The 27,457-nt window shown below is 39.2% G+C and overlaps 3 protein-coding genes across 4 annotated transcripts; all 3 read left to right on the top strand.

Moving 5' to 3' along the window:
- The first annotated feature begins 5,441 nt into the window (after window positions 1-5,441).
- LOC134795414 (ATP-dependent RNA helicase p62-like) lies at window positions 5,442-13,169 on the top strand. 2 transcript variants are annotated; one of them, XM_063767249.1, is made up of 5 exons: window positions 5,442-5,649; window positions 5,734-6,654; window positions 6,921-7,153; window positions 9,130-9,454; window positions 12,778-12,929. In XM_063767249.1, exons 1-4 carry the CDS (start codon window positions 5,597-5,599, stop codon window positions 9,426-9,428), a joined length of 1,506 nt encoding a protein of 501 aa, XP_063623319.1. In that variant the 5' UTR covers window positions 5,442-5,596; the 3' UTR covers window positions 9,429-9,454; window positions 12,778-12,929. The 2 variants fall into 2 exon arrangements, with proteins under 2 accessions (XP_063623319.1, XP_063623320.1); XM_063767250.1 differs by having other exon boundaries at window positions 5,447-5,649; window positions 9,130-9,308; window positions 12,778-13,169.
- Window positions 13,170-15,950: 2,781 nt separating this feature from the next.
- LOC134795781 (uncharacterized) lies at window positions 15,951-24,760 on the top strand. Its single transcript, XM_063767718.1, has 6 exons — window positions 15,951-16,119; window positions 16,514-16,681; window positions 17,122-17,355; window positions 19,920-20,075; window positions 23,595-23,748; window positions 24,003-24,760. The coding sequence occupies exons 1-6, from the start codon at window positions 16,045-16,047 to the stop codon at window positions 24,173-24,175; spliced, it is 960 nt and encodes a 319-aa protein (XP_063623788.1). The 5' UTR covers window positions 15,951-16,044; the 3' UTR covers window positions 24,176-24,760.
- Window positions 24,761-24,915: 155 nt separating this feature from the next.
- Window positions 24,916-26,876, top strand: LOC134795780 (uncharacterized). Its single transcript, XM_063767717.1, has 2 exons — window positions 24,916-25,851; window positions 26,437-26,876. The coding sequence occupies exons 1-2, from the start codon at window positions 25,003-25,005 to the stop codon at window positions 26,848-26,850; spliced, it is 1,263 nt and encodes a 420-aa protein (XP_063623787.1). The 5' UTR covers window positions 24,916-25,002; the 3' UTR covers window positions 26,851-26,876.
- The last annotated feature ends 581 nt before the right edge of the window (window positions 26,877-27,457 follow it).

Below are 27,457 nucleotides of genomic sequence, written 5' to 3'. Positions count from 1 at the left end.
ATAACAACAACCGTCTATCAGTATAAGCTGGTGTCACGCAGGTCCTACAATAATCCTATAGATACTTCTTTAGCAACAGAGTGGTCAAAGCTTGGAACAAACTCCCAGAGGACGTAGTATCGGCCCAAAGTGTCAATGAGTTTAAGAATAAACTAGACAAGCACAATGCAAACTACTCAACACTGAAAACTCGGTTGATGCCTCTGGATACAGGCATTATCAGTTATTTCAACTGCCTGCCTGCTTCACAAATAATAATAATAATCGTTTAGAAACAAAAAAAAAAGGTTTTTCGTTCTAACTTTTGAACCATCGCCCATCTGTCCAAAATATATGAAAAATATCATGAAAATAGTGCCTTAAAAACTCATTCAAATAAAATTAAAACAAACTTGATCAGTTAAGCCGTTTATGAGTTATCGCTAAAAGTCTCCCCTTCTTATTTTATTTAAAAGCCTGGCAACCCTTATTTGTGACCGCATTTTTGCAGGCAACCCTATACCATTGTATTTGCAATAACATTACCATCATTTTGATGTATAATTCAAGCGTCAGACAGATGAGTGCAATTATCGATATAAAATCACCTCTTTAAACACGGCAACCACATAATAGTGACCGGAAAAAGATTGGCAACCTAGTTGATTTATGTTGTACAAGTTGTATACTTTCCAACTTATTTCTTTCGTCAGACAAATCGGTGAAATTTTACGAAAAAAAATTTTTTTTCAAAATTTATTAAAAATAGCCTTGACCATATTTCTTTAGGCAACCCTATTTATTTATGTTCTGGAACATATTTGCTTTCATAAAATAAGTTTCATCCGTCAGACGTATTGGTGAAGGTCGACCATGTATGTGGGATCTTAGACCACTCGCCTCGAGTGGCCTTGAGCCTCGGAGTAATTAACAATGGAGCCGCCATGTCTAAAATTTTCGGTACAAAATAGTCTGCCGTTTTTTGCGGGGGAGGGGCACATCAAATGTATAGGTACGTCATGTCAGATAAACGTCAGTCCATACATATGGTTGACATGTGGTTGACCATTGGCCGCCTTTTTTCGACAGAGGGGAACGCCTGCTAATGGCGGCTCCATTGTTAATTACTCCGAGCCTTGAGCGCATGAGCCCGTCGAGCTAATAATGATCATGGTATAATAATATACTCCGCCTGGTACTCTATTCCGAGATTCGCGTATGACCTAACTGACACGGGCCTACGTCATCATGCTGTTTACAGGTTCTCAAACTTTAAAATGTGGGAGAATTTTAGCCCACGGTGAAAATTATTTTAACGGCATTAATTTTAAGTTATTCATGTAGAAACATAGTAAAATAAAACAAATGTAATGTATTAAATTAAACTTTATTTATCTATACAAGACAAACGTTTGAAAAACTAATTCACAGTTACACATTAATTACCAAGCTTACGACGTGAAAAGTTTGGAAAACACTGCGACTGCTGACACTGAGCGAGAAGGAAATAACAATTAACACGCGTTCGACAAGGATGACGGTCAGGGCATGAAGTTATCTAGATCCGAATTGTCAAATGTGACAGCGCTATCCTGTGTTGCCAGTAATGTTAACAGAATTACCCGAACGTCTGAAATTTCTTTCGTGAATCGGAAGATATTGCTAACGAATAATTAAAAATGACGTGTTATTGTAAAATACATATAAAAGAAAATTATAAAATTATAAAGAAATATTTTAACTTCAATTTTAACTTATTAACCATAGGTATAATGTACCCATGTAACATGTTATGTTGAAATAAAGTAGCAATGTTATTGTGACGTAGGCCCGTGTCACTCTGGGAATAGAAGACCATGTTTTATTAGACCATGATAATGATTACACTCGCCTCGTGGCTCTGCTCAAGGCTCGTCTCTCATGGCTCGTAAGCTAATATATTTTAAACACTAACGGCATGGCATAAGGTTTAAAATTGAATGACAAGCCGAACGCGAGTGTGAACGCAAGCGCGCGTCCCGCGCGAGCCGTATATTGCAAAGAGAATATAATCACTACGTTTTAAGAGACGGGACTTCCATACTAGCGACACAGACCAATCGTCTGTGTATATAATATGTTTGGTTATCCAATCATTACCAACATGTACGACAAAGAACTGTCAAAGAACAATAGTACCAACATAACATACTTAAATAGTGTAGTATGCTACACGCTTGCGAATTTTATCGATATCGATAAATTGGGGAGGGTTGAAACATGGGCCCCTGTCAACAAATTTCGTACTCGAAATCAGGTTAGAATCGAGTCCACATTTAAGTCGTATGTTATATATAGTGTTCTTTGAGTGGACTAATACATGGTTGGACTTAAATGTGAACACGACTTTTATTTGTAAAAATAAAAATATGTAAAATGTTTTTTTTAAATAATTTAATATAATTAATTTAAAATACATCCCGACGGTTCGACGGTCCACAGGTAACAGAGGAAAATGTGTGTTCACCTGATTAAATGAGTTTTTTATATATATTATATCCTTGAATAATAAAATTAAATCTTCCATTACAACTTATTTGACCCACTGCCTGCATCTGAAAACATTTAATAATTAAAACAGACACACATACATTTTCTTATATTTTAGGTTGAAATCTTAAATAATAGGGAATATGACGCAAAACTCTGCGTAGGTAGCGCCACTACCACTATCTGTCACAATCTGGTGGTCTACCCCGAAACAAGAAAATCGAAATTTCGTTATCACTCTCTATCACTCTTGCATATTCGAGCGATAAAGAGGCAGATAACTAAACCCCGATTTTCGCGTTTACCGGTAGGCCCTTGTTAACAAACCGCATTGATGCATCAATGTCATAATTTATAGTCTGTGAAAACTTGTCAAAAAACAGTTTAAGGCAGAACATTGCAGTAATTATTACTAGATTCCAAAAATATATATAATATAATGTCCATTCCATTAATACACAGATGATAGATAATTTTTCACTAAAAATATTCGGAGATATAATTATAGTCATGTTGTATGCAAGTTACCAGGAAATTCACTCATTTTATTTACTATTTACATTGATAAAAAATTAGGCTGCAGTCGATATCGATACTTCGTATCGATACTTGTAGTACATCCCTAGTTCACAATGAAAGTGGATATGAAATATCTAATTTTCGATGTGTTTATAGCCTGCTACACCAAAATAAGGCTAAAAGTATCTAAAGCAATACTTACCGGTTTTCATCTAACGGAAATTTCGCCATAAACTTAATTTTTTGCGATTTTCGCGAGTATATCAATTTTCACATATTTCGCACTGAAACAACTTAGTTTTCGGTGGCATTTAATCAAAATCTATAGACTCACTGTATGTTCTTATCACGTTTGACTGTTTTGGAAAATAACGAAGGCTTTTAAAAAATAAATTGCAAGAAATACGTAAGTAAAACCATGGTACTCCATTCCCATGGTATAATAATATACTCCGCCTGGTACTCCATTCCCGTCTTTTCTAGGTCACCTAACTGACACGGGCTTACGTCATCATGCGACAGCGCTATATGATAATATGCGATAGCGCTATATATAGCGGCCATGTTGTTGTGACGTAGCCCCGTGTCACTCTGGGAATGGAAGACCATGTTTTATTAGACTATGTCCATTCCGAGATTCGCGTATGACCTAACTGACACGCGCCTACGTCATCATGCTGTTTACAGGTTCTCAAACTTTGAAATGTGGGAGAATTTTAACCAACGGTGAAAATTATTTTAACGGCATTAATTTTAAGTTATTCATGTAGAAACATAGTAAAATAAAACAAATCTAATGTATTAAATTAAACTTTATTTATCTATACAAGACAAACGTTTAAAAAACTAATTCACAGTTACACATTAATTACCAAGCTTACGACGTGAAAAGTTTGGAAAACACTGCGACTGCTGACACTGAGCGAGAAGGAAATAACAATTAACACGCGTTCGACAAGGATGACGGTCAGGGCATGAAGTTATCTAGATCCGAATTGTCAAATGTCCACAGAGCTATCCTGTGTTGCCAGTAGTATAAACAGAATTACCAGAAAGTCTGAAATTTCTTTCGTGAATCGGAAGATATTGCTAAAGAGTAATTAAAAAAGACGTGTTATTGTAAAATTTAAGCTAAAATACATATAAATGAAAATTATAAAATTATAAAGAAATATTTTAACTTATTAACCATAGGTATAATGTACCCATGTAACATGTTATGTTGAAATAAAGTGGCAATGTTATTGTGACGTAATCGCGTGTCACTCTGGGAATGGAAGACCATGTTTTATTAGACCATGAGTAAAACCTACGAACCGCCATGACAAGCAACAAAGCAATGTGGCTGACAGTTGACATGACAGATGAATAGCACTGACGTTTTATTTTGTTTTTTTGGCTATGGCTAGGCCTCCATACAAAACCTCTTTTTGTTCCTAGTTGCGTCAGCCTGGTATATTGCGGCGTGGCACCTCTGTGCTGCGTGGTTAGAGCGCTTTAGGCCCCGTACGCACTAACGGTTGGCCGCTAGGCGGTTCGTTTGAGCGGCCAGCCCAGAGTAATCTGGCCAGCCGCCTGACGCGGTTGTCATAGTGGTTGACCGCTATAGCCCGAGGCTATAGCGGTCAAACGCGTTAGGCCCCGTACGCTCTAGCGGTTGGTCTACATATTTAATTTTAAATCTTTAAAATTATTCTATATGCTAAATAAATTAAATAATATTGGAGTGGACGTACACGTCGGCTACGTACTCATCGGCGGCTCGCCGCACACTGAAACGCCAGTGCGTATAAACAAGATGGCGGCCAGCCGCGAAGCGCGCCGCAGCTCTTTATTCAACCGCCGCGGTTGAAATTTTGTGACGGTTAAGCCTGGCCGCACCCGCACGGAATTTTCCGTACGGAATGACATGTGCAAGCGAGACAGCGCTATACATTTGTAGAGCGACGCGATGTCCTGTTTCCACCTGTCATTCCATACGGAAACCGAATGAAAATTCCGTGCGTGTGCGGCCAGGGTAAGTGCGTACGGTCACAAGTGGTTGCATATTAAACTGCAAAAGCGGCTAGCCGCGCGGTTAGCCGCCCCCGCGGTTAACCACTAGTGCGTTATGGCTCTCATGCACCGTTTCTTCTCTCCGTCGTGTCTCACATGTGTCTCACATAATTATTGCGGCGTCCCTGTCGTCAGTTAAGAAATTCTGCACCTCTAGGTGTGTGAAAACTGTTCGGGCTCGACGTTGGAGCTGAATAGACGGGAGAATCGGTTCGTGATTGCATTAGTCAGAAGCTGTGTTGGCAGCCGTGTAGAAGAGGCTTAAACCGTTTTTGCAGTGAATATTATTGTCTATGCATAGTCTAGTGCATAGTCATGGCATAGTCCATGCACATCACTGGGTGTCGGAGATGTCAGTCAAAAATGTCACAACCTTGTGTAACATAACCTTTAATACTATTTGAATTCGATTTGATTCAACTTCGGATCAAAAGATACTGATTCTACGAAAAAAAGTAAGGCGAAGTTAAGATTGAAAAATCTTGCTCCATAACAGAGAAACTATATTATTGATATGGCTTCGAAAATTATTACACGGTTATTAAAACGTCGTGGTTTAGCAAACCTGTAAGTATCTAAAAATTTACATTCGTTTAGGTTACAAAATACTATTTAAGTAATTTAATTAACTTGACGTTATTTTAATTGCAGATTGTACAGTAATTCAGCTCCTATTTCTACTGATGCAGTTTTCTTAAACACATATAGACATAGAACATTTGCCTTGTTATGTCCAGCATTACAGAGACATTCGCTATTTAGTGAAAATGCAACGAGATATTATAGCACAAATACAGAGCAAAAAGTTATTGACGATTACAGAAACGAACATAATATTACAGTGTATGGGGAGGACGTTCCTAGTCCTTTCATTGACATAGAAGCAAGTGAGTTTCCAGAGTACATAAAAACCTTCCTTAGTAAACAGGGCTTTACTAAACCAACTATAATTCAGTCTCAAGCATGGCCAGTTGCTTTGAGTGGTCAAAACTTTGTTGGAATAGCCCAGACAGGCACAGGCAAAACACTCGCGTTTCTACTACCTGCAGTTGTGCATATAAAAGAAAAGAAAGCTAGGAAAGGTAGAGGTCCTATAGCACTGGTGTTGGCACCTACCCGAGAGTTAGCTAAACAAATTGAGGTTGTAGCTAAGGACTTCCAAAAACTGCTTAACATTAGATGTGTGTGTATTTATGGGGGTGCAAGCAGATCAGTACAAGCTGAGCAGCTGGAAGCAGGAGTGGATATAGTCATTGCTACTCCTGGCCGGCTTAATGACTTTCTTGTAAGCCGCACCACAAACCTCAGTAGGTGTACTTATGTGGTACTCGATGAGGCTGACCGAATGCTTGACATGGGATTTGAGCCACAAATAAGACAGGCTTTGGAAGGAGTTCCGCTTGAAAGGCAGATTTTGATGTTTTCTGCCACATGGCCTAAAGAGGTACAACACTTGGCAAAGGATTACTTAGGCGAGTTTGTACAAGTCAATGTTGGATCCACTGAGTTATCTGCTAATCACAATATTAAACAGATAGTACATGTTTGTGATCAGGATACCAAAATGGACAAGTAAGTAGTGCTATTAGTGTTGTATAATAATTATTTAACACATACATTTTTGTTTATTGACCTCTTTTATAATATTTCTATCTTAACAATATAACTTGATTCCCATTGGCTTGCGTATTTGGGGACTATTTAGCATCTGATCCTTAAGCTCTGAATGAAAATTTCCTACATGAAGTTAGCACTGGGTCACTCAACAATTTTTTTAACACATCCAGTATTAGCCTATGCCCATTTCACCATTCTAATATGTTTCATTTGTTAATTAGATTCAAAGAAATAATGCACCAGATATCAGGAGAAGGCGTAGGAAAAATCCTAGTGTTCACTAATACTAAGAGATCGGTGGATCACCTCACTCTAACATTGAAGAGGAATGGCTGGCCCGCGGTTGGGATCCATGGGGACAAAACTCAACTGCAAAGAGATACTATAATCAGGAAGTTCAAAACTGGTAACACTAACATCCTTGTGGCTACTGATGTTGCTGCTAGAGGATTAGGTGAGTACTCAAAAAAACTGCATTCATAAGAAAAAGTAAAACCAACCAAAATCTTAAAATAATATTAAGGGCAACTAATCTTATACCTTTAAACAAGCAGTTCTTGTATATTACGGGTGTTTCCTGTAACAGGAGCAATAAATTTAACAGTAGGCTTTACTCCTCAAACTGACCAACATTTGTTCAGCAACTTTTAAAAATAACTTATGTTTTAATTTGTATTACACTTTAAAGTTTATTCTAAGATTCTAAGATTGCAATACATTGCAAATTTTGTTATGTTTAAAGCGTGACAAGCATTCAAATACATTGATGTCAGCATACATTGAAGGCAATATTTATTTTGTATGAAAAAGAGGAAGTCTAAAGGATTCATAATTTTTACAAGTTGTTAAACATAAGTTTTATAGTTTGAGGAGTAACACCCGGTATATTTATTTATTAGTACATTACTATACAAGTGCGAAAAGTAGTAAATTCGCAACAATCGCAACGTGTGGCGATAAATTGAAACATGACCGAAAGGAGTGTTTTAAATTTCGCACGTGTTTTGTACAACGTTTTACAGTACATATGGCTATAATTCGGTAAAGTAGCACCATATTTACTGTAAATATATATTTAGGGGATCTCGGAAATGGCTCTACATTATGCCGTGACTCTGGCTGTCAAAAGGTTTGAGTATTCAGCTACCACAAAACAAAGCGCTGTATAGCGCCATCTAATTCGGCTGTTAAACCCCCCGGTTAATAAGTATGAATTGTCCCCACAACGATTGTTTCTCTTCTACAATCCATATGTTGTTTTTGAGCATACCATTCTCCAAACTTATTTCAAGTGTGTACATATGTAACTCTTCTCTCTGCGGTTAAATAAAGCCATGCATATTTTTATGCTAGCCTTTGTACAGTCGCCATCAGATACAGTCAAACCTGTATAAGCGAGAGCTCAAGGGACCAGAATATTTTTCTCGCTCATAGAGGTTTTTCTCTAATCCGAGTTTCTCACTCTTAAAGGTAACGGAATTTCTCGCTTAGGCAGGTTTGAAAAATAAGTCGCAGTGATATTTTCTATTACTAAAATTACTTATTTGATACTGCTAAGTACAGGTTAGGTATAATATTTATGGAAACCAAATTTACTGTGAATTTTTCGTGATTTCCCGTTCTTAAAAGAGATTGCAATTTTCATCGTTAACACGTATTTTTCATTTAGACATTCCCAGAATGTGTTCAACCATTCTACTTACACAATCAATACGTAGGCACTGAGCAAATTTGATAGAAAATAACGGATCACGATGCACATTTGTTTTTCTCAAAAGGATCAATACCATTGACCTAAGAGACAAACCGTTTTTTACAAACAATTAAAAAAATGGTCAGATGCACCACGTGCGCGTTAGTTCCACGAAAATTAGAAAGACTCTAAAATAAAGGATAATAATTACTCCGGGATTCTCCCTTATAGAGGTCAATGGGAGAGACACTCTGATACAGAGGTTCGAACGGGACAAACGACTCTCTCTTAAAGAGGGTTGTATCTTTCGCTTATAGAGGTAATCTAAGGGCAAAAATGACGGGACCTTATAATTACTCTCACTAATAGAGGTTTCTCGTTTACCCAGTTCTACCATATCCAGGTTTGACTGTATATCGGCGCGTCCAAGGTGCTCACAAATATCTGAACACGCCTCTATTGTATTGACAATAAGCCACCACTTAAGAGCCCATCAACGTGCACACTAGCACCACTGCTAAATAATCATGTTAAATTTAAATTATCACGATTATTTAGCATTGGCGCTAGTGCGCACGTTGATGGGCTCTTAACACCTAGCGCTTTATAACGCCTTGGCGTTAGAGTACGTGTTCAAATATTTTTGAGCATCTCGGCCACTCCGATTCCGATATATCTGAAGGCGACTGACTGTACATCAGTTTAAGCCACTTTCAATTCCATTGTGTTTATTCCAGATGTGGACGGTATCACACATGTAATCAACTATGATTTCCCGCAAACGTCGGAGGACTACATTCACAGGATCGGCAGGACCGGCCGCTACGACAAGAAAGGGGAAGCTCACACGCTGTTCACAGAGGAGGACGCACGCCTGGCCAAGAGCTTGATAGCAGTTCTGACGGAAGCTAATCAGGTAGGCATCTGTGACTGTGGTTTAACATTCACAGGATCGGCAGGACCGGCCGCTACGACAAGAAAGGCGAAGCTCACACGCTGTTCACAGAGGAGGATGCACGCCTGGCCAAGAGCTTGATAGCAGTTCTGACGGAAGCTAATCAGGTAGGCATCTGTGACTGTGGTTTAACATTCACAGGATCGGCAGGACCGGCCGCTACGACAAGAAAGGGGAAGCTCACATGCTGTTCACAGAGGAGGACGCACGCCTGGCTAAGAGCTTGATAGCAGTTCTGAACGAAGCTAATCAGGTAGGCATCTGTGACTGTGGTTTATGTTGGTATTCCACTTGTCCAGTCAGCAGCAGAAGTCGCTATACACTCCAGGTGCTCAAAGAGAGGTAAACGTTTAAACTGTCAAAAAGTTGTTGGCTGTCATGGTAGTATTTACTTGTGAGCGCTCAACGTGTCACAAATATCTTAACAGTCACTATTCATTCATTTCTACACTTACAACAAGTCATTGATACCTTAGCTGTCAAAAAACCACTGGTATCTAAGCGGTCAACGTGTCAAATATATCTGAACAATATGGAAAAATAGACGTTTAAATCATACAAGTATGGTCGAATATTGAATGAAAAATAGCCATGCTAATTTCAGATAAAGCGTTTTGACAATCATCGAAAGCAGTACAGTCTTGTCATCACATACATCTATCTCACGTTTTGCTCTTCAACCATTTGACAGGGGCTTCTCGGTCAACTTACTGCAAACTATTTCTTTTAGCAGAATCGTCAAAACGAATGACACATAGCGAAAGCTAACTGAAGCCTAATTTTGAACCAATTGTCAAGGCACGTTGTGGTCTCAGTAATACGCGTTTGCTTTTCAAAGCAGAGACCGCGGGTTCAAATCTCAGTCGCACGCACCTAGAGATTACAGCTTTTTATTTTTTTTTGGGTTTCATTTCTATTATTAATTTGTGTCTTCTGGTTTTATGTTAATTTCGCATTAGTTTATATAATTTTTGAAGATATGTCACATGTAGCGTATGTACGACTTTCTAACAGGACGTTGTAGGTTTGAACCCGCAGTGGGCGTTCCTTAGATTACTCCTGTGCGGAATGCCAGTTGATGTTTACTGCTAGGTTATACTAACAATAAGTTCAAAGATATATATAACTCCGTATACTCTATCCTCTCTGCTAAGTTGTAAAAACAAAATTCATCATTCCTATGGTCAACAGTTAGCATATTACGTATATGCATGGCAGTGATGTTTTTATCGCATACACCTATAGAAGAGGAGGCACCGTTCTTGCGGATCATGAGTCCAAACAAAAAAATAAAGAGAGGAGTCATAGTTGGATATGTTTAACACCTTTACTGCCCGTGCTCCTCACTTGGGGCCACGGCTAGCCTCTATTACAAAGCCATAAGGTTTACATGTCAGATTGGGACAGTGAACGTGTTACGTTCAATTCAATTATTTTCTCCTTCGTTCTTTGATCGATTCGGAGCATCGTATTTTAGTACTATATAATATATTTTAGTACAAATAGTACAATAAGCGGGCTAAATAAATATATTAACATATACTCGTATATGCTCTACGGTTTGGAAGAACGGCCGCCTATGACAGTTAAAATAAAAAACCGATCATTCTCGTAGAACCTACTTATTTATTGTCTAAGTTTGACACTTGACGATAAAATACTTCTTTAAGAAACGAGGTGTCAATTTGTAGCTGCTACAGTATTTTTTTAAAAGCAAAACAGATAAAATGTTGATGCTTAGTTACCATTGAAATAACAACTGCTTAGCAACTGGTGGCACCCTGGCTGCTGACGTACGTGATTGGCAGTGCGTGTAGGTATTAATGACAGCAGCTTGAATTTGAGTGCTTAGTTACCACTGACTTTCTAACCGTTATTGTCATTGTGATTAAAAGAGGGTGTATGTGTTAAAGAAAAACTCAGAAGTTAAGATATATGTGACGAACTGAAAGCCTACGTGAAAATGACAACTTAGATGTCCTTATTTTTGTGACTATTGAAGTGTATATGTTTTCTTGGACACCTTGCCCGCTCAGGTATATCTGCTGCTGACTGTCCAATATCTTGATCCAATGTGCATTGCGTCTCACTCTCTCACTAAGCAAAATGTGAAATACAAATACACACTAAACACACTGGACAAAATTGGACTGGACTAGAGAAATTGGACAGGTGGAATACCACTTTTAGGTTTTCTCCTTCACTGTAATGTGTTTCAAAAATCGCGCGTGAATTTTTATGAATATTACAAAACCATTATATGTAAATTATTTTAATTAAGATACTATTTACAGTACTACAAGAGAAGGAGGCAGCTATTATGATAGAGAGAGTTAGTAACTTAGTATAGTAGAATAGAATAGAATAGTATTTATTTGTAAGCACAAACAATCGAGACAATACATAATAAAAGAGAAAACACAAAATAGTATTAAAGTATAGGATGAAGTAGTATAGTATGAACTGTATGAAGTATGAATTTTATAAAATGATTTTTTCGGATAGGGTCCTTATCTGTTAAAGAAAAGCCTTTGTTTCTTTTGTGCAGCGATTACCAATGCTACCTCTACTGACTGAACGGGAACAAACTCGTTAGAAAATAAATTTTACTGTCCTATTTATTAGGTCATTACCTATGAAATTGGCGTTTTGTACGGAGAATTTCAACGAAACACGAATTTCCATACAATTAATTTTGCGGATATTTTTTTGATGGCTAATTCAAAGCAAACAAAATTTTTCCAGTAATTTTTGACACCTTTAAGGTATGTTTTCAATATCTCCATTTCTTGAAAATTGGTACCATTAGAAAAATATAAGTAATTTTAATACTCGAACCGACAGCACATGAAAAGACCTATTTTCAAGGCTTAATTCTGAACACTTAACAATAAAAAATAACAATTAATTGTATGTAAAATCGTTGTTTATTGAGTGCACTGTAGTTTTATTGTAATTGTGTATGTACTTTTGTAAAAAAAAAAAAACTAGGATCAGACTTATATCTATGAACAAAAACGCCAATTTCATAGGTAAGGACCTAATATAAGGTTCAAATTCATGTAATAGCTCATTCCGTTATCTGATAGTCCACACACAGGCGACCAATGGTCCTACATCACCCAAACTCGTTATCTCATAATGAGCTGTTACTTAAATGTGTGTGAAAAATGGAGATGAGGTATACAGCAACAATATATAGACGAATCTCCTTGACAGCAAGCAGTGGTGTCTTATACAAGCTGAATATTTTAGCATAGCGTCGTTGAGAATGCCAAATCCGTTATGTGCACGATTTTTGATTGACAAATAGTTACCTAGCAACAAAATACATAAGGTATTAATTAATTTGATTAAAATCGCGCACATACCGTATTTGGCATTCTCAACGACGATAGTTTAATTTTAATACATATTTGTAATTCGGCAGGAACCACCAAAGGAATTGGACGAATTGGCTCGCAGCTTCAGCATGTCGAAAGTTAAGGAACAGGACAGATACTCCCAAAGAAACTCGTACAACCCAAACAAGAGATGGAATAAATTCCGCAGCAACAACAACAATTACAGATACAATAACAACAGCAGCAGATATAATGATGACGATGATGATGATTACAACAACTATCGCAAATCAAACAACAAGTATAACTCTAACAACAGATTTAACAACAGCAGACCTAATAGGACGCCTAGATATGATGATGATGATAGATTTTAAGTTCACGCTTAGTTATAAATTTATTAGTGCAATGCTAATTTTATTGTACCTGTATAACTGTTGTAGATCCTAGTATTGTATATTACACGACACTTCCAAAAGGCTGTCATTTATTGGTTTTAATTTTGGTTAATTATATCACCCATATCCCAGGGTTAAGCGCACACCCCTACGGGGTGAAATTAGGCAGTAGAGGCTTTATGGTCACTGAAAAATTCAGATATTGTGCACGTGCTCGTTGTATTAAACAGATCATCATTATGAAATGATCGATCGCTTGCGTGACGTGTGCGTGCACCAACATTTTCGCGCACACGCAGCCGGTCTGGCCTTTTAGGGTTCCGTACCTCAAAAGAAAAAACGGAACTCTAATAGGATCACTTTGTTGTCCGTCCGTTCGTCCGTCTGTCTTGTCTGTCAAGACCCTTTATCTCGGGAACGCGTGATGGCATCGAGTTGAAATTGACGCCTATTCCACCTATCCCTACCGCGATATCCCCCCCAGTGGGGATATGTGGAATATTTTTCCATCTATTTCTACTAGTAGGGATACTTTTCCATCTATCCCTACTAATTGATGCCAAATGGATTTTTTTCCGCATATCCCTACCATTTTCCCCCTGGTAGGGATAAATGGATTTTTATCCTCCCGACCCTACTGTTTCCCCCCCTGGGGGGGACAGGTGGAATTATTTCTATTTATACCCATTGGTTTCCCCCCGGTGGGGATAGGTGGATTTTTTTTCACTTATCCCTACAACCTCGCTATTTGGTAGGGATACATGGAAACTTTTCCAATCATCTTAACCTGATTGTATTTTGGTTGAAATACATGGAAACTTTTCCAATCATCTTAACCTGATTGTATTTTGGTTGAAATACATGGAAACTTTTCCAATCATCTTAACCTGATTGTATTTTGGTAGGGATAATTGGAAACTTTTCCAATCATCTTAACCTGATTGTATTTTGGTAGGGATACATGGAAGTTTTCTCCAATCATCTTTACCTAATTACATTGGAAAGACTGGCCAAAAAAAATGTGACGAGGCTATCTGAACATATATATGAAAAGGTGCAGGGGCGGGTGGAATAAGTCCATATTATATATCTACTAAACGCCTGTGCAAACCGGCGGAGCGCAGCGCAGATCACTTTAAATTTATCAATGTGTATTCTTCCCTATTTCAATTTCATTCAGGTATAAATTTGAATGCTCTGAGACATGGAGCATCTCGGAGCATCACGGAGGATTGTTACTCCGAGGCATCGAGGAGCACGTTAATCCTCCTGGGTGATCTGCGCTGCGGTCCGCCGGTTTGCGCAGGCCTTAAACAGCTAGGTAGCAGGGCGAGTGGATGAAATTCCATATATATCCCTACTAGGTAGCAGGGACGGGATGACTGGAAGAATTTCCATATATCCCTACTAAACAGCAAGGTAGCAGGGACGAATGGAAGAAATTCCATATAGCCCTACCAAACAGCAAGGTAGCAGGGACGAGTGGAAGAAATTCCATATATCCCTACCAAACAGCAAGGTGGCAGGGACGAGTGGAAAAAATTCCATATATCCCTACCAAACAGCAAGGTAGCAGGGACGAGTGGAAGAGATTCCATATATCCCTACCAAACAAAAAGGCAGTAGGGATAGGTAACATAAAATCCACCTGTCCCCACCTGGGGAGGAAAAAAGAGGTTAAAGTGGAAAAAAAGTTACTTATCCCCACCAGGGGGGAAATCAACAGGTACACGTGGAAAAAAATCCACCTATTTCTACCAGGGGGGAAAGTAGTTGGGAAAAGCGTAATAAATTCCATCTGGCCCTACCATTCAAAAATAGGGGGGATAGATGGACGACTTGATTCCATGTATCACTACCAGTAAAAATAGATGGAAAAATATTCCACATATCCCCACTGGGGGGGATATCGCGGTAGGGATAGGTGGAATAGGCGGAAATTGAAACCATATACTAAGCTCTACAAGTCTACAGTCCCTTGAAGCTATGGAAAAATCTTACTTCTAAGTTAACGTAAAAAAAACATACGGCAGTGTATGCCTATGTACTTCCCGTTGCCTAGAACTACCTAATTATACTTACTTTACTCTTTGCCTAGAACAGTGGTGGGCAAACTTTCTTCATGAGGGGCCAAAACTTGAAGGAATTTCAGAGGAGGGCTAGATTTACAGCAAAAATTTATATTTATTATATTGCTGGCCACATTATACATTTTTTTAAATGACCGGCGGCGGGCCATATATAATCCTTTCGCGGACCGGACCTGGCCCGCGGGCCGTACTTTGCCCACCACTGGCCTAGACTAGAACAATGAAATATGGCAATTAGGTACATAATTACATAATAGTATCGACTGCTCTATTGCCTTACACTACAAGTGCATGCTTACCCAAGTTAATTATGCGCCATGTGCAAGGCCCACCAATTTAACCTATACCTACCTAATCTATTTAAAGTTGAACCATTGGTTGAACCTCATAATCGATCGATAATATATACTTACTGCCGTATTCGAACTTCAAGATATTCACAAGAGACGACACGTACTAGATCTATTCTAGATACGTTATAGTTTAGATTTCAACTAGTTCTCTTTTGCAGCTCAATTCGGGTAACTAGTGTCACTTTTACGTCAGATAGTGTTAGATATCTATTAGATGTGAATTGGAACTCTAAGTCATATCTTGTGGAAATCGTTCAAGAGTATCTCCAGAATCGCATAAATGTCAAATTTGACAGGTTAGATCTTAAATCGTTATCGTATCTTGGTGACGTCTAAAAGATATCTAGTAGATGTCTATTTCAAAATCCGAATCGGGCCCTTAGTTGCCATAGATACCCTATTGACATTTCCGCGCTTCTTTGAGTTGTGTTTATTTACAAATCATTAACATAAAAAACTGACTATGCATTAAAGCTGCGTACTAATGGGGGTTGAATTGGTAATATATAAAAATGAACTTGTTGCCAGAACTTGACACAAGATCGGTTTTACATGTAGTTGACGAGAACTTCCATAGTCTTGGCTTGGTAAGTAGTTTCACGCGTAATTGTAAACCGTCGTCGTAAATGTGACCTACAGTAGGTACCTACTATTACCTACGTTGGTACCTAATAATGACTATTAGCTAACTCCGCCACACGTCTACGGTACTCATCAGCACACGGGTCAAAAACTTTTTTAGTATGAGTTAAGGTTATATCTTTCCTGTGAACATTATAAAATAAACGGACTATAAAGCCTAATGTTCGTATACCTTCCATATTTCATATTAAAACTTACTTCTTATAATTTGTATGATATTTTCATATCTCTTGTCTTACAAACATCAGTACCGCATAGAAAAAGAAATGTATGGGAACCCATCTCTCTTTCCGCACAGACTCGCTAGGTAATGAGAGATGGTCTGATCTTTTTTCCCAGAAAACCTATGGTATACGAATGATATACATTGGCGAACACAAGGCACCACGAGAAGCCATGATAGAGCAAATCGGCAAGACCGTTGATGCAGTGAATGGAGGTTACTGTGATATTAAAGTAACCGGTTTGCTACTCGTGTATGACAGTTATTTCGTCCATATTGTCGAAGTAAGTACATATTTACCTAATATGTTCACTATATTCAGGTAGAATTTCAAGCTCATACCTATCATACTACATGATAAGTACAACATATTATGTAGCTAATAGGTGAGATTTGTACCAATCTGACATTAATGAAAGATTTAGGGTAAGTTTTCAATTATTCTATGAGTAAGGATGTTAATAATTCTCCATATTTACAAAGACCCTTTCAAGAAGACCACAAATGAACAAGTTTTTGTACCTGTTCGAAAATTTCATAGTACCTAATTACTACCTACTCCTAATTTAAAAGACACCAGTATTGAAAATGCTACCAGTCAACACTAATAGGTACCTATCTACACAACTGAGTACGAAAGTTAAACTGCTAATTATGAAGTATCCAGCGATTTCTGAGGCAACTGAAGGCGACCCTTCGACCATACTAACCCAATTTGCCTTAGGGATCAGAAGACACGGTGCACCGTTTGCTACGGTTCCTGTTTAAGACGGAGGTGGACTGGATAGAAGCCATGGAACGGAAGGACGCGGAAGAACTGGAGGCGCTGCGGCAAGCGGCGCGCCAGGCGCAGGCGGACGGCGACCCCTTCGTGTGGCCCGAGGAGCCCGAGGAAAAGCCGGACCGATGCTTGTTCCGGAAGCTCAAGCTGCTAATGGTTTATCATTCCATAAAAACTGTACGTAATTTTCTGCTCATTTCACTACTAGATTTTTTAACGCCCTAAGGTAGACCGTGATGAATCAGATCACATATCATTCCATACAAACTGTACGTAATTTTCTGCTCATTTCACTCATCATCATCATCATAATTTAAGAGCTATGCTCTTGTCGGTGGAGTAATCGCCACTCTTCTTTTTTCTGGGCCAGCCTTTTAACTCCCTCGTACGACACGACAGAAACTCTATCTTTTATTTGGCTGAGATATGTGAGCCTGGGCCTTCCTCTGCGTCTTTTCCCCTCAATCTTGCCCTCCAGGATGTTTAAAAAGAATCTGTCGTGCCGTATCAGGTGGCCAACCATCTTGCCCCTTCTGTTAGCTACTGTGTCTAACAGGCATCTTTTCTCTCCTGCCATGCTCAGGACCTCCTCGTTCGTCTTCCTTTCTGTCCAGCTAATCCTTAGCATCCTCCGCCAACACCACATTTCAAAGGCCTCTAATCGCTCTCTGTCCCGTTGTGTCAGTGTCCACGTCTCACACGCATATAAAGCAATTTCATTACTAGATTCAATCATTTCACTACTAGATTTTTTAAACGCCCTAAGGTAGACCGTGATGAATCAGATCACAAGGAAAATCGGAGCAAACTAAAAACATCTTGATATTAAAAATATTGCTTATGTCTCGCATTGGAGGGTAAGAGGAAGAGGCGAGACGTACAATCGAGGACATTGGCGGATACAATTGGTGCAATTTTAGTGCGCTCACATATATGCAATATTTCAAATTTGGAGGAAAACCGGATGAGGTGGAGCAAGACTTACTTATCCTTTTGCCGCGTCTAAGGGATTTGGGGCTGGAGGTGAATACCTCTAAATGTGAGTTCTTCCCCTGTGGGCCAGAGTCTTCTTGTCTTTTCCCTCGTTTCTCTTCTTTACTTCCTGGCCTCAGGCAGCTAGACACCAACTCTTTTTATTTATTGGGGGCTCCGATATTTCCGTCCGCAGTTCCTGAAGCGCTACGGGTGAGCAGAGATCTTCTTCAGCTCGCTAGCGAGCGTCTCAAAGAAATAAGTCCGCATATAGCTTTGGTCCTAATGCAAAAGTGCTTTGCCGTCCCGAAAATGACGTACCTGCTACGTACATCCCCAGTTTGGCAGTTCCCGGACGAAATAACTTCCTTCGACGACACCATTAAAGCCACGTTCGAGGCGGTTGTCAACGTCTCTCTCAGCGATGACCAATGGAGGCAGGCGGCTTTGCCGGTCCGGCATGGGGGCATAGGTGTGCGACGTATCCAGGACGTTAGTCTGCCGGCCTTCTTGGCGTCGGCCCATGGGGTGGCGGACCTTGTTGCTGATATTTTATCCTTGAACGGCGACAGGGCGAGCATACCTTTCGTGGCCGACGCGCTGAGGGAGTGGTTGGCTCTCAATCCTGGAGCAAACGTGCCGGAAAACCCGAAGGTTCAGCGGGCGTGGGATGACGTGGGGTGTAAGGACACGCTGAACGGACTTATTGGGAATGCTGTGGGCACGGATCACGCAAGACTTCTGGCTGTATCGCAGTCAGAATCCGGGGCATGGTTGCATGCGCTGCCTTCTCCACAATTAGGCACCCTGCTGGATAGTGACTCATTGCGGGTGTCCGTTGCTCTCCGCCTGGGCTGCAAGGCATGTGAACCACATATATGCATTTGCGGTACCATGGTGGGGGCCGACGGCCACCACGCTCTGAGTTGCCGGCGTTGTGCTGGCAGGCACCCGCGTCACCATGCCCTCAACGATATAGTTCAGAGGGCTCTCAGGTCGGCGGGCATTCCGTCGGTACTCGAGCCTCCAGGCCTTAGTCGCACGGATGGCAAAAGGCCTGATGGGCTAACGCTCGTACCGTGGGAGAGAGGGCGGTGCTTGGTGTGGGACGCTACGTGTGTCAGCACCTTCGCCGCCTCGCATATCAGTCGCACGGTGCGCGCGGCTGGAGCGGCGGCCGAGTCTCAGGCTGCAGTGAAGCGGCAGAAGTATGCCCCCCTGGGAGCAGGTTACATTTTTGTCCCTTTCGCGGTAGAAACGGCGGGCTGCTGGGGGGCGGACGCGAAAAACATGGTGCGCGACATAGGCCGTCGACTTAGGCAGAAGGGGGAGGACCCCCGCTCCGAGTCGTTTCTGGTGCAAAGGCTATCCATAGCCATTCAGCGCGGCAATGCCGCGAGTATTATGGGCACTTTTGCACCGGAAGCGTCTAGGAGCGGCAGCAATGTTTAGTTAGTAACTTGTGTGTGTTTAGTTTGTAAGTATGACTAACTGTATGTATGTTTTGATAGTTACCAATAAATATATATATATTTAATAAAAGTATCCTTATATATGGATATTTCAAATACCAAACGATGCAAACCAACCATGCCAACCAACAACCATATAAACGGATTTTTATACTATTATCCGATTCGCTCTGTAATTCAATTCGCCTGTCTCATAGTGTTTTGCATTACTAGCTTAACCATATTATAAAAGTTCAGTGAGTTGAGTAGGTATAGCTGGTGTAAAGTCATTATAAACTGTAATCTTCCATCCCATAGTTCCTGTTCAAAGGTTGGAGTGGGATAATGGCGCGGCCGCCGTCGCTGGTGGGCGTGCTGGACATCAACGCGCCGCTGGCGCAGCACATGGAGCAGGTGAAGATCTGCCTAGACAAGATCGCCATGCTGTGCAGACTCGCCACTGCTGATGATAATGTGAGCATTAAATGTATAAAAAACCGGCCAAACTTGACTGCATATTTCTAATAGGATTTCCTGCCAACTATTGCCTATTTGCCTATCTATCGGAGATCGGTGATAAAGAGGGGGGGAGGACTTGGCTATTTTCTTAAATTACTTCTAAACTATTTATTTTAAAATGACAAAAAAAATATATTTGAGATTCTTAAAATGAGCTCTTTCATTTTTGATATGTATCACGATATAGTTAACTCATTTACCCCCTCGAAAGTGGCCTCCATATTTAAAATTCATTTGTTTACGTAAGATTTCCGTCCGATCCGTCCGATGTATTGTTAAGTAAACCCGCTCGGGCTACCACCTGCATAAAAAATCGTTCATTCACTTTATAGTAGGGGAGCCCAAGAGGGGATTTCGGGATCTACTCGAGCGCGACAGATTAATATACAGGGGGATACTTCCACCAAATATGAGCCCTATATATATGGCCGCCCATCAAGGATAAAGGATCAGATTAGTAAAAAAAAATTGATCATCTGAAATTCTCGAGCGCGTCAGATTAAGATAGGGTGAGTTAGTTACATGCTAAAACGTGTATATTCCACTAATCTGACAATTTGAGAGTGACGTAAAGAAGGGGGAGGGCTACAAAGTTGTAAATAAAATATGTCATCTCGACATTCTCGAGCGTGGCTAATTTTATTTTTATTTTGAAGGGAATAATTCAAGGAATCCGAAAAATATATAATCTGACGATTTCCACAAGCCGAAGTAACAAAAATTCATCGATAAAGTTGAATGCGTGCAGCAGCATGTATGATGCCTATATTGAATATAGTATATTTCCCTCTCCGCGTTTCAATTCCTCTCTCACTCTTTCTCTATCTATTACTCTCTCACTCCCCACTCTGGATCAGAGTTGCCAGATGGGTACACAATAGTATGCATTGCGTACTATTTTATGGTCTTGCGTACTCGCGTACTCATCCGGCGATTTGCGTACTATTTTTATATTTTATCACCTGACAGCCTGTTACTCCACTTGAAAAGAATAAATATTTTTCATTTCTCATGCTCTGAAAGAGGGTCATTGTTGTTCAAAAAGGGGTGCAGAAAATGATACGTTTCTGCACTAGAGCATTTTAGGTTCCAAGTACGATTTTTTTTACGAGAAGCAATTGAAATATGGGTATAAATGGATTTGTTATACAGTTTCCATTCTGATATTTGACTCTCCATTCCATAAATAACGATACTTTTGCCTAAATTGTTAATTGAAAGTACCCTAAAAAATACTATAAAAATGTATACTTAGTCACGTTTTTAAAAAACATATGCATTTTACTTTCCTCGTATTCGAAATGAAAAGTAGAGTGTTTAACTCGTGTGAAAGGCGCTCACTGCGTTCGAGCGCCAAATTACCTCGGCAGAAATGAGTGCCTTTCATCCCTTGGTAAATAATCTACTATTTTAGGTTTTCCGCTTAATATGATTTAGGAACGCTCCCAAAAAATGTTTACTACTATACATACATCTATAGATTATCTGTGCCTATCAGGTCCCCAACTAGCCCCAACGTTGTCTGTTCTCATTGACGGCGCAGCAACTAGTATCACTTACTAGTATCTCTTATCTCTACAACTAGTATCTCCTCGTTCTTTTAAAAATGTCAGTTGTCAAAAAAAGACAACCATAATGTTGACTAGATGAACTTCAAATCATGGTGTTGCCGTTTTCGCTGGTTTTGAGCTGTGTATGCGGTGTATGTGTGCGTAAAAACGTGTATGTGTGCAGTTTAAGGAAGTGAAAAGTAGATTTTAATCATGTTATATTTCGATAAACGCTACACAGAGGAACGAAATAGCGATTATACTTGTTCAAGCAAATCTTGTCAATAGAAAAAGGCGCGAATTTCAAATTTTCTATGGGACGATAACTAGGATGAAATCGAGCCAGAGGAGGAAGATATCCGAAATTAATTTAAGGAAATTAACTTGAAGTTTTACAAGACGGTGCCAAGCGTGCATACGAGCCGGGGAAAAATAATTCGAGCTCCTATTGTAAAATAAAATTATTTTAATAAATTGATTAAACTTCAACCTGCAGTATTTTATTTTGTTTGAACCTTTATCAAATCAATGATATCCTTAAAAAGGGAGATAACCATTTTCCATCTCTTTCTTTTAGGCATTCGGCAAATATTGAATATGCGTTTTTTTATTTCTGTATCCAGAGTTACATAAATCGTTATTTTTACTAAGTAGCAACGGATTGCAGATTTCCTAGTTTTAACTTATTTTTTATGAGGCTTTCGAAAGATGATAATAATTCCTATTTTATTTCAGGAAGGTACATGTTTCACACCATTTTTGAATCTGCATAACATGCACAATAGCTTGACGTTATTTGCTCATTCCTTTACTAGTAATTTTATTTCACGACAGGTGGTCAAAGTCGAAATTAATGTTTCGCTGTGAATTTAATTCAAGATTTAACCAGTACTTTTTTGTATTTTACATTGTTTATCGATAAAATACCTATTCTGTTATCTTAATTAACTATTCATGATGCCATACACATAAAAAAACTAACTGCGAGACCTTTCCGAGTGCACACTGGCACTAACAATGTTAAAATCGGTCAAAATTAATGAAAAACCTTAATTTGGCAATAACCCGAAAACCGTGCCACTTTTACTGGGGTCATGTTAAGTTAGTTTTGGTCCTCTTGACCTGGTCCATAAGTGACACCCTGTATAAGAGATTTTTTTTAGGTTCACTTAACATCTCCTTAGAAAATCTGACGCGCTCGACAACATTTTTTTTTCTTCATTTTCAACCCTTACGTACGACCACCCCCATCATGGAAACAATCAGATTAACATACGTACATTTTTAAAAATACGTAGGACTTGGATGATATCAATATCTGACGCGCTCGAGTATGTCCATTCAACAGTTTTTTTTTACATTTTTGAAAATCTATAGCCGCTCCCCCCACCGATGAAATGGTATATATTATATGACATTTTTTTCTTTTTATCATCTAAGCTTTGCAACCCTATTAGGTCTCTATGACGCTCGAGTAAATCCTGATTTAGCATCGTGGGCTCCCCTACCATTAACCGGTTATTGAATTACAACTCCTATGGAAATTGCAATAAGATTCAAAATGAACTAATGGAAAATAAAATTTTTAGGCTGTGTCACACAGCCTAAACACAGCCTGTGTGAGGTCCCTCCGACTCGCCGGCACTCAACACTACGGTTACTGAGTGCCGGCGAGTCGAACGCTACAGAACTAGTCTAAAATGTGTCATCGAGATGCGTAACAAAGGCGCGTTATCGGAGAGCGCACATACACTCTTTCTTTGAGCGTTGGACTATAATTAGAATAATTAAGACCCTTTTTTGCAGGTAAGCAGCACGTGAGGTTTTACTTGACAATATACAAAGGATTAGCCGTCGGGGCCAGTTACGAATCGACGTACTATACCAATTATACGTACCTACTTATAATATTATCATCCTACAGCTGTCGTTCCAAGGCATGAGCGCGGCGGACCCGAAGATTAACGCGTTGCCCGAAGTCGCACTGCTGGACCTTCTCATACAGTCGAGGCACACTCTAGCCCTGCGCGATGTTATACACATGCACCGGCGTGTCGACGACCACGAATTTTACTTCGGTAAGCTCTAACGGATACTAACTAGAACATACCAGCCAAAGATGATCTAATCAAATTACTTTCGACTTTACCTTCCTCTAAATATAATTGGATAGAGCAGATAGATTATATATGCTGCTCGAACCTCAACTCCGGATGAAAGATCCTTCCAACCTAATATTTGGTTTGAATTACGGAGCATTCTGTAGATGCCAGAGGTAAATGTTATTTCTGGTAGAAATTTTAATTAAATGCTTAAAATCGTTCTCTTACAGAGAAAGTGTGGCCTCTTCCAAATCACTTCACACCAAGACTGCTCTACAAGCTAAAGGTGGACGATTCCTTCGTGGAGCCTCTGCCTGTCATGCCCTGGGAAATGGTCAAGAAAGAGAAAAACGAAGAAGAAGAGGACCAGGAACGGCAGACCATTAGCTCTGACAGTGATTAAAATGTGGCTCTTATTTTTTATGATTTGCTTTTTGTGCAAACAGACCATGTGTGTAGGTAAATATCTTATTGGTTTGCTACACGCGGATCTCGTACCAAACAGGAGGTAACTTGGCTATTTTATTGAAATTAAATTTTAAATTAATATGTTATTTCTAACATAAATATTTACCAATCTAAAAAAAGTGTACATATTTAAATAAAATTGGCCAACTCCACTATTAGCTATTAGCAGATGTAAATACGTCAATTTCTTCTAAACTTTTTTTTTGTAATATTTGTAAAATACCTAGTAATAGGTATCAACGAATTAAGTGGCCGTAGTTTAACATATTACGTGCATATACCTCTTAGAGGATATAACCAACGGAGACGCCATGTCTAAAATTTTCGGTAAAATAGTCTGCCGTTTTTTGCGGGGGAGGGGCACATCAAATGTATAGGTACGTCATGTCAGATAAACGTCAGTCCATACATATGGTTGACATGTGGTTGACCATTGGCCGCCTATTTTCGACAGAGGGGAACGCCTGTTAATGGCGGCTCCATTGTTAATTACTCCGAGATATACCTCATCTTTATAAAATAAATGATTTGACGAATGATGGACTAGTGTGTTTGTTAGTTCGAATGAGTTGACGACCCTAAAATTAATTTAGATAAAGCAGATAAAATTCAGGGATTACTGTAGTTAATTACGTAGATACGTTGGATTAGCAAAAAGTCATCGAATTCTAGCAAAATAGCACCGGTAACTATAGCAATATCGATCGTTTAATTCTAAAGCGAGCGCTATCGGCATGAGCTTGCCGTGAACATTTGAACAACATGGACAAAACTCCGGATAAAAAGTTAATTCGTAAACAATCGAGTAAAGCAGTTTTCGGAATAAAATTACCACCGATTGAAAAAAATGACACGGACCACCATGTCAAAACAATCTTGGATGTCGACCCCGACTACTTTTCTCTCGTTGAAGGTAGAAAAATTCGACCGAACACCTCCATGAACAAGTACAAGGAAGATGTTAAAAATGTTGCCTTAAAAAGGACTCTTCGAGGATTTTTAACTGACGAAATTTTAAGGATAGACAGAGAAATGGAAAATGAAAAAAGTATTTACGAATCCGCGTCTGCACACTTCGATGATTGTCAACAAAGTTTCGACAAATTTTTGGCTGACGATAATAACAAAACGATTGCTATTATGCAAAAATCGGATGGCTTGGCAAAAGAACTGGTAAATCAGACAGAGGAGCACAAACAGGCAAATTACGAGGTGGCAACCCTCAAGTCAAAACTGCAGTACATCGACGAAACTTTACTGATATTGCTGTCGTTCGAGAGATTCCTTCATACAGCTGCACCGATTTTGTGGCAGGAACATAACAATGTTCAACTGGACAGACACCACACTGAAATCATAGAAATGGATTCAAATATCTTCGTTCCTGTAAACAAAGATATAGTCAAAGAGCGCTTGAGTAAACTTTCAGCTCCAAAATTATATTTTGAGACCCCTGAGCAACTCTTGGAAATGTTTGAGTTGTTGGAGCACCAGAATCTTAACTATTTACTTGCTACAGAGGAACTAAACGCTGAAAAGAACAAATTACTAAAATCAAGAGACGTCTTTAAAGCCACTTTAAACCAACAATTAGATTTCATTCAAAAAAAGGTAGGTAAAAGATATTTTTCACCACACCAGCTCGGAAAGGCTTACTTTACACTTCAAAAACTGATAGCAAAGTTGCATTTTATTCACATGTGAGGCAAACTTATCAAATGCAAATTTTGAGTTGTTTTCTTATGTTTGCTGGTAGAATTGAACTTTTAAATGATGATTTTGGATGGTAAATATTTAATAACATTCATTTGGATTTGATTTGGTTTGATATTTTACATTTAATATTTGCTTCGGGTTGGTGTGGTGAAAAATTTTGTGTTTCATTCGGGGGCAAATTTTGTTTAACCCTCGTGCTTTAAAACCCTCGCAACGATCAAAATTCCATTTTTCGAACCACTCGCGCTACGCTCGTGGTTCAATTTTGGAATCTTTCGCTTGCTTGGGTATCAATATTAGCACGAGCGGTTAAACAACAACTTTGCCCTCTTGTAAAATAAATAACTATTGTTTATTCATGGTATAAGTACGCCTATATTTATGAGCACCGAAAATAAAGGACAATTTATAATTGACCATTAACTTGTAATCAGAATTAAAAATAACTCGGTTCTATCTAGAATGTTTTAATAATTTCAGATGGAAGGAATCGAAGCCATGATCACAACTAATAAAAACCGCGAGATTGAAGTTAAAGAAATATTTTACAGAATTCTTGCCGATAAGTTAAGGTACGTAGTGTCATCTGAGTGTGCTTTACAAGTATCTAACTACGTTGAATATGCCTACGAACAACTAGTTGCTACTAATGAAACTAATCTCAGTCCTGTGGAAATGATGAGGGCTCTGGAGAACGAATATGACAATGTAATGCTAGATTTATCTACTTACGACTTGAACCTTGTGAAGGCAGTGGAACAAGAGATATATGAGAATGAAATAAAGAACATGAAAGACGCCAAAGAAGCAGCTAAACTTTTAAAAGACGTCGACAAGCTGAATAGAAGATTAAAGTCGTCCTATGAGCCAACAAGAAGGAAAATTAATTATTAATTGAATTTGATCTGAGGTGGTAGCTAATAAATTAGGTTTTTATTGGGATTAGTCCGTATGCCGTATATATAGTGTGTAATGCCAAAAGCATGTCGGCCCATGTCCGTAGTTACCATTCTGTCAGAATAGTCTAAACGGGGGCTTGCAAGCATAAGCATGTACTTTACAAATTTTTTTTCTTTCGGAGCGAGTATTTCCGAAAAATTCTCTTTATCAAAAAATGATTGTCTGAGACCCGTATTTCTTTTGAAAGACCTATCCTATGTAAGCGATTTTTTTTTCTCAAACTCAAACATTTTGTATGGGAGGATACCCTAAAAAAAGTTTTAATTTTACCGTTCTGTCGCCATGCATGATTTATGTATCCATGCCAAATTGCAGCTTTCTAGCACTAACGATCACGGAGCAAAGCCGCGGATGGATAGACAGACGGACATGGCGAAATTATAAGCGTTCCTAGTCGACTACGGAACCGGAACCCTAAAAACGACCGCAATTCTTTATGAGTAGGTATTGGGTTGAGAGTCCCCCTATCCAACGACAACCCCAAATTGCATTTTTTCTGGTTTTATTTTACCACTGTCGGCAACATTGATAAGTATGACAA

The sequence above is a fragment of the Cydia splendana genome, chromosome 12 (assembly GCF_910591565.1).
Source record: "Cydia splendana chromosome 12, ilCydSple1.2, whole genome shotgun sequence".
NCBI classification, from domain to species: Eukaryota; Metazoa; Arthropoda; class Insecta; order Lepidoptera; family Tortricidae; genus Cydia; species Cydia splendana.
This window is presented reverse-complemented; position numbering and strand designations above follow the sequence as displayed.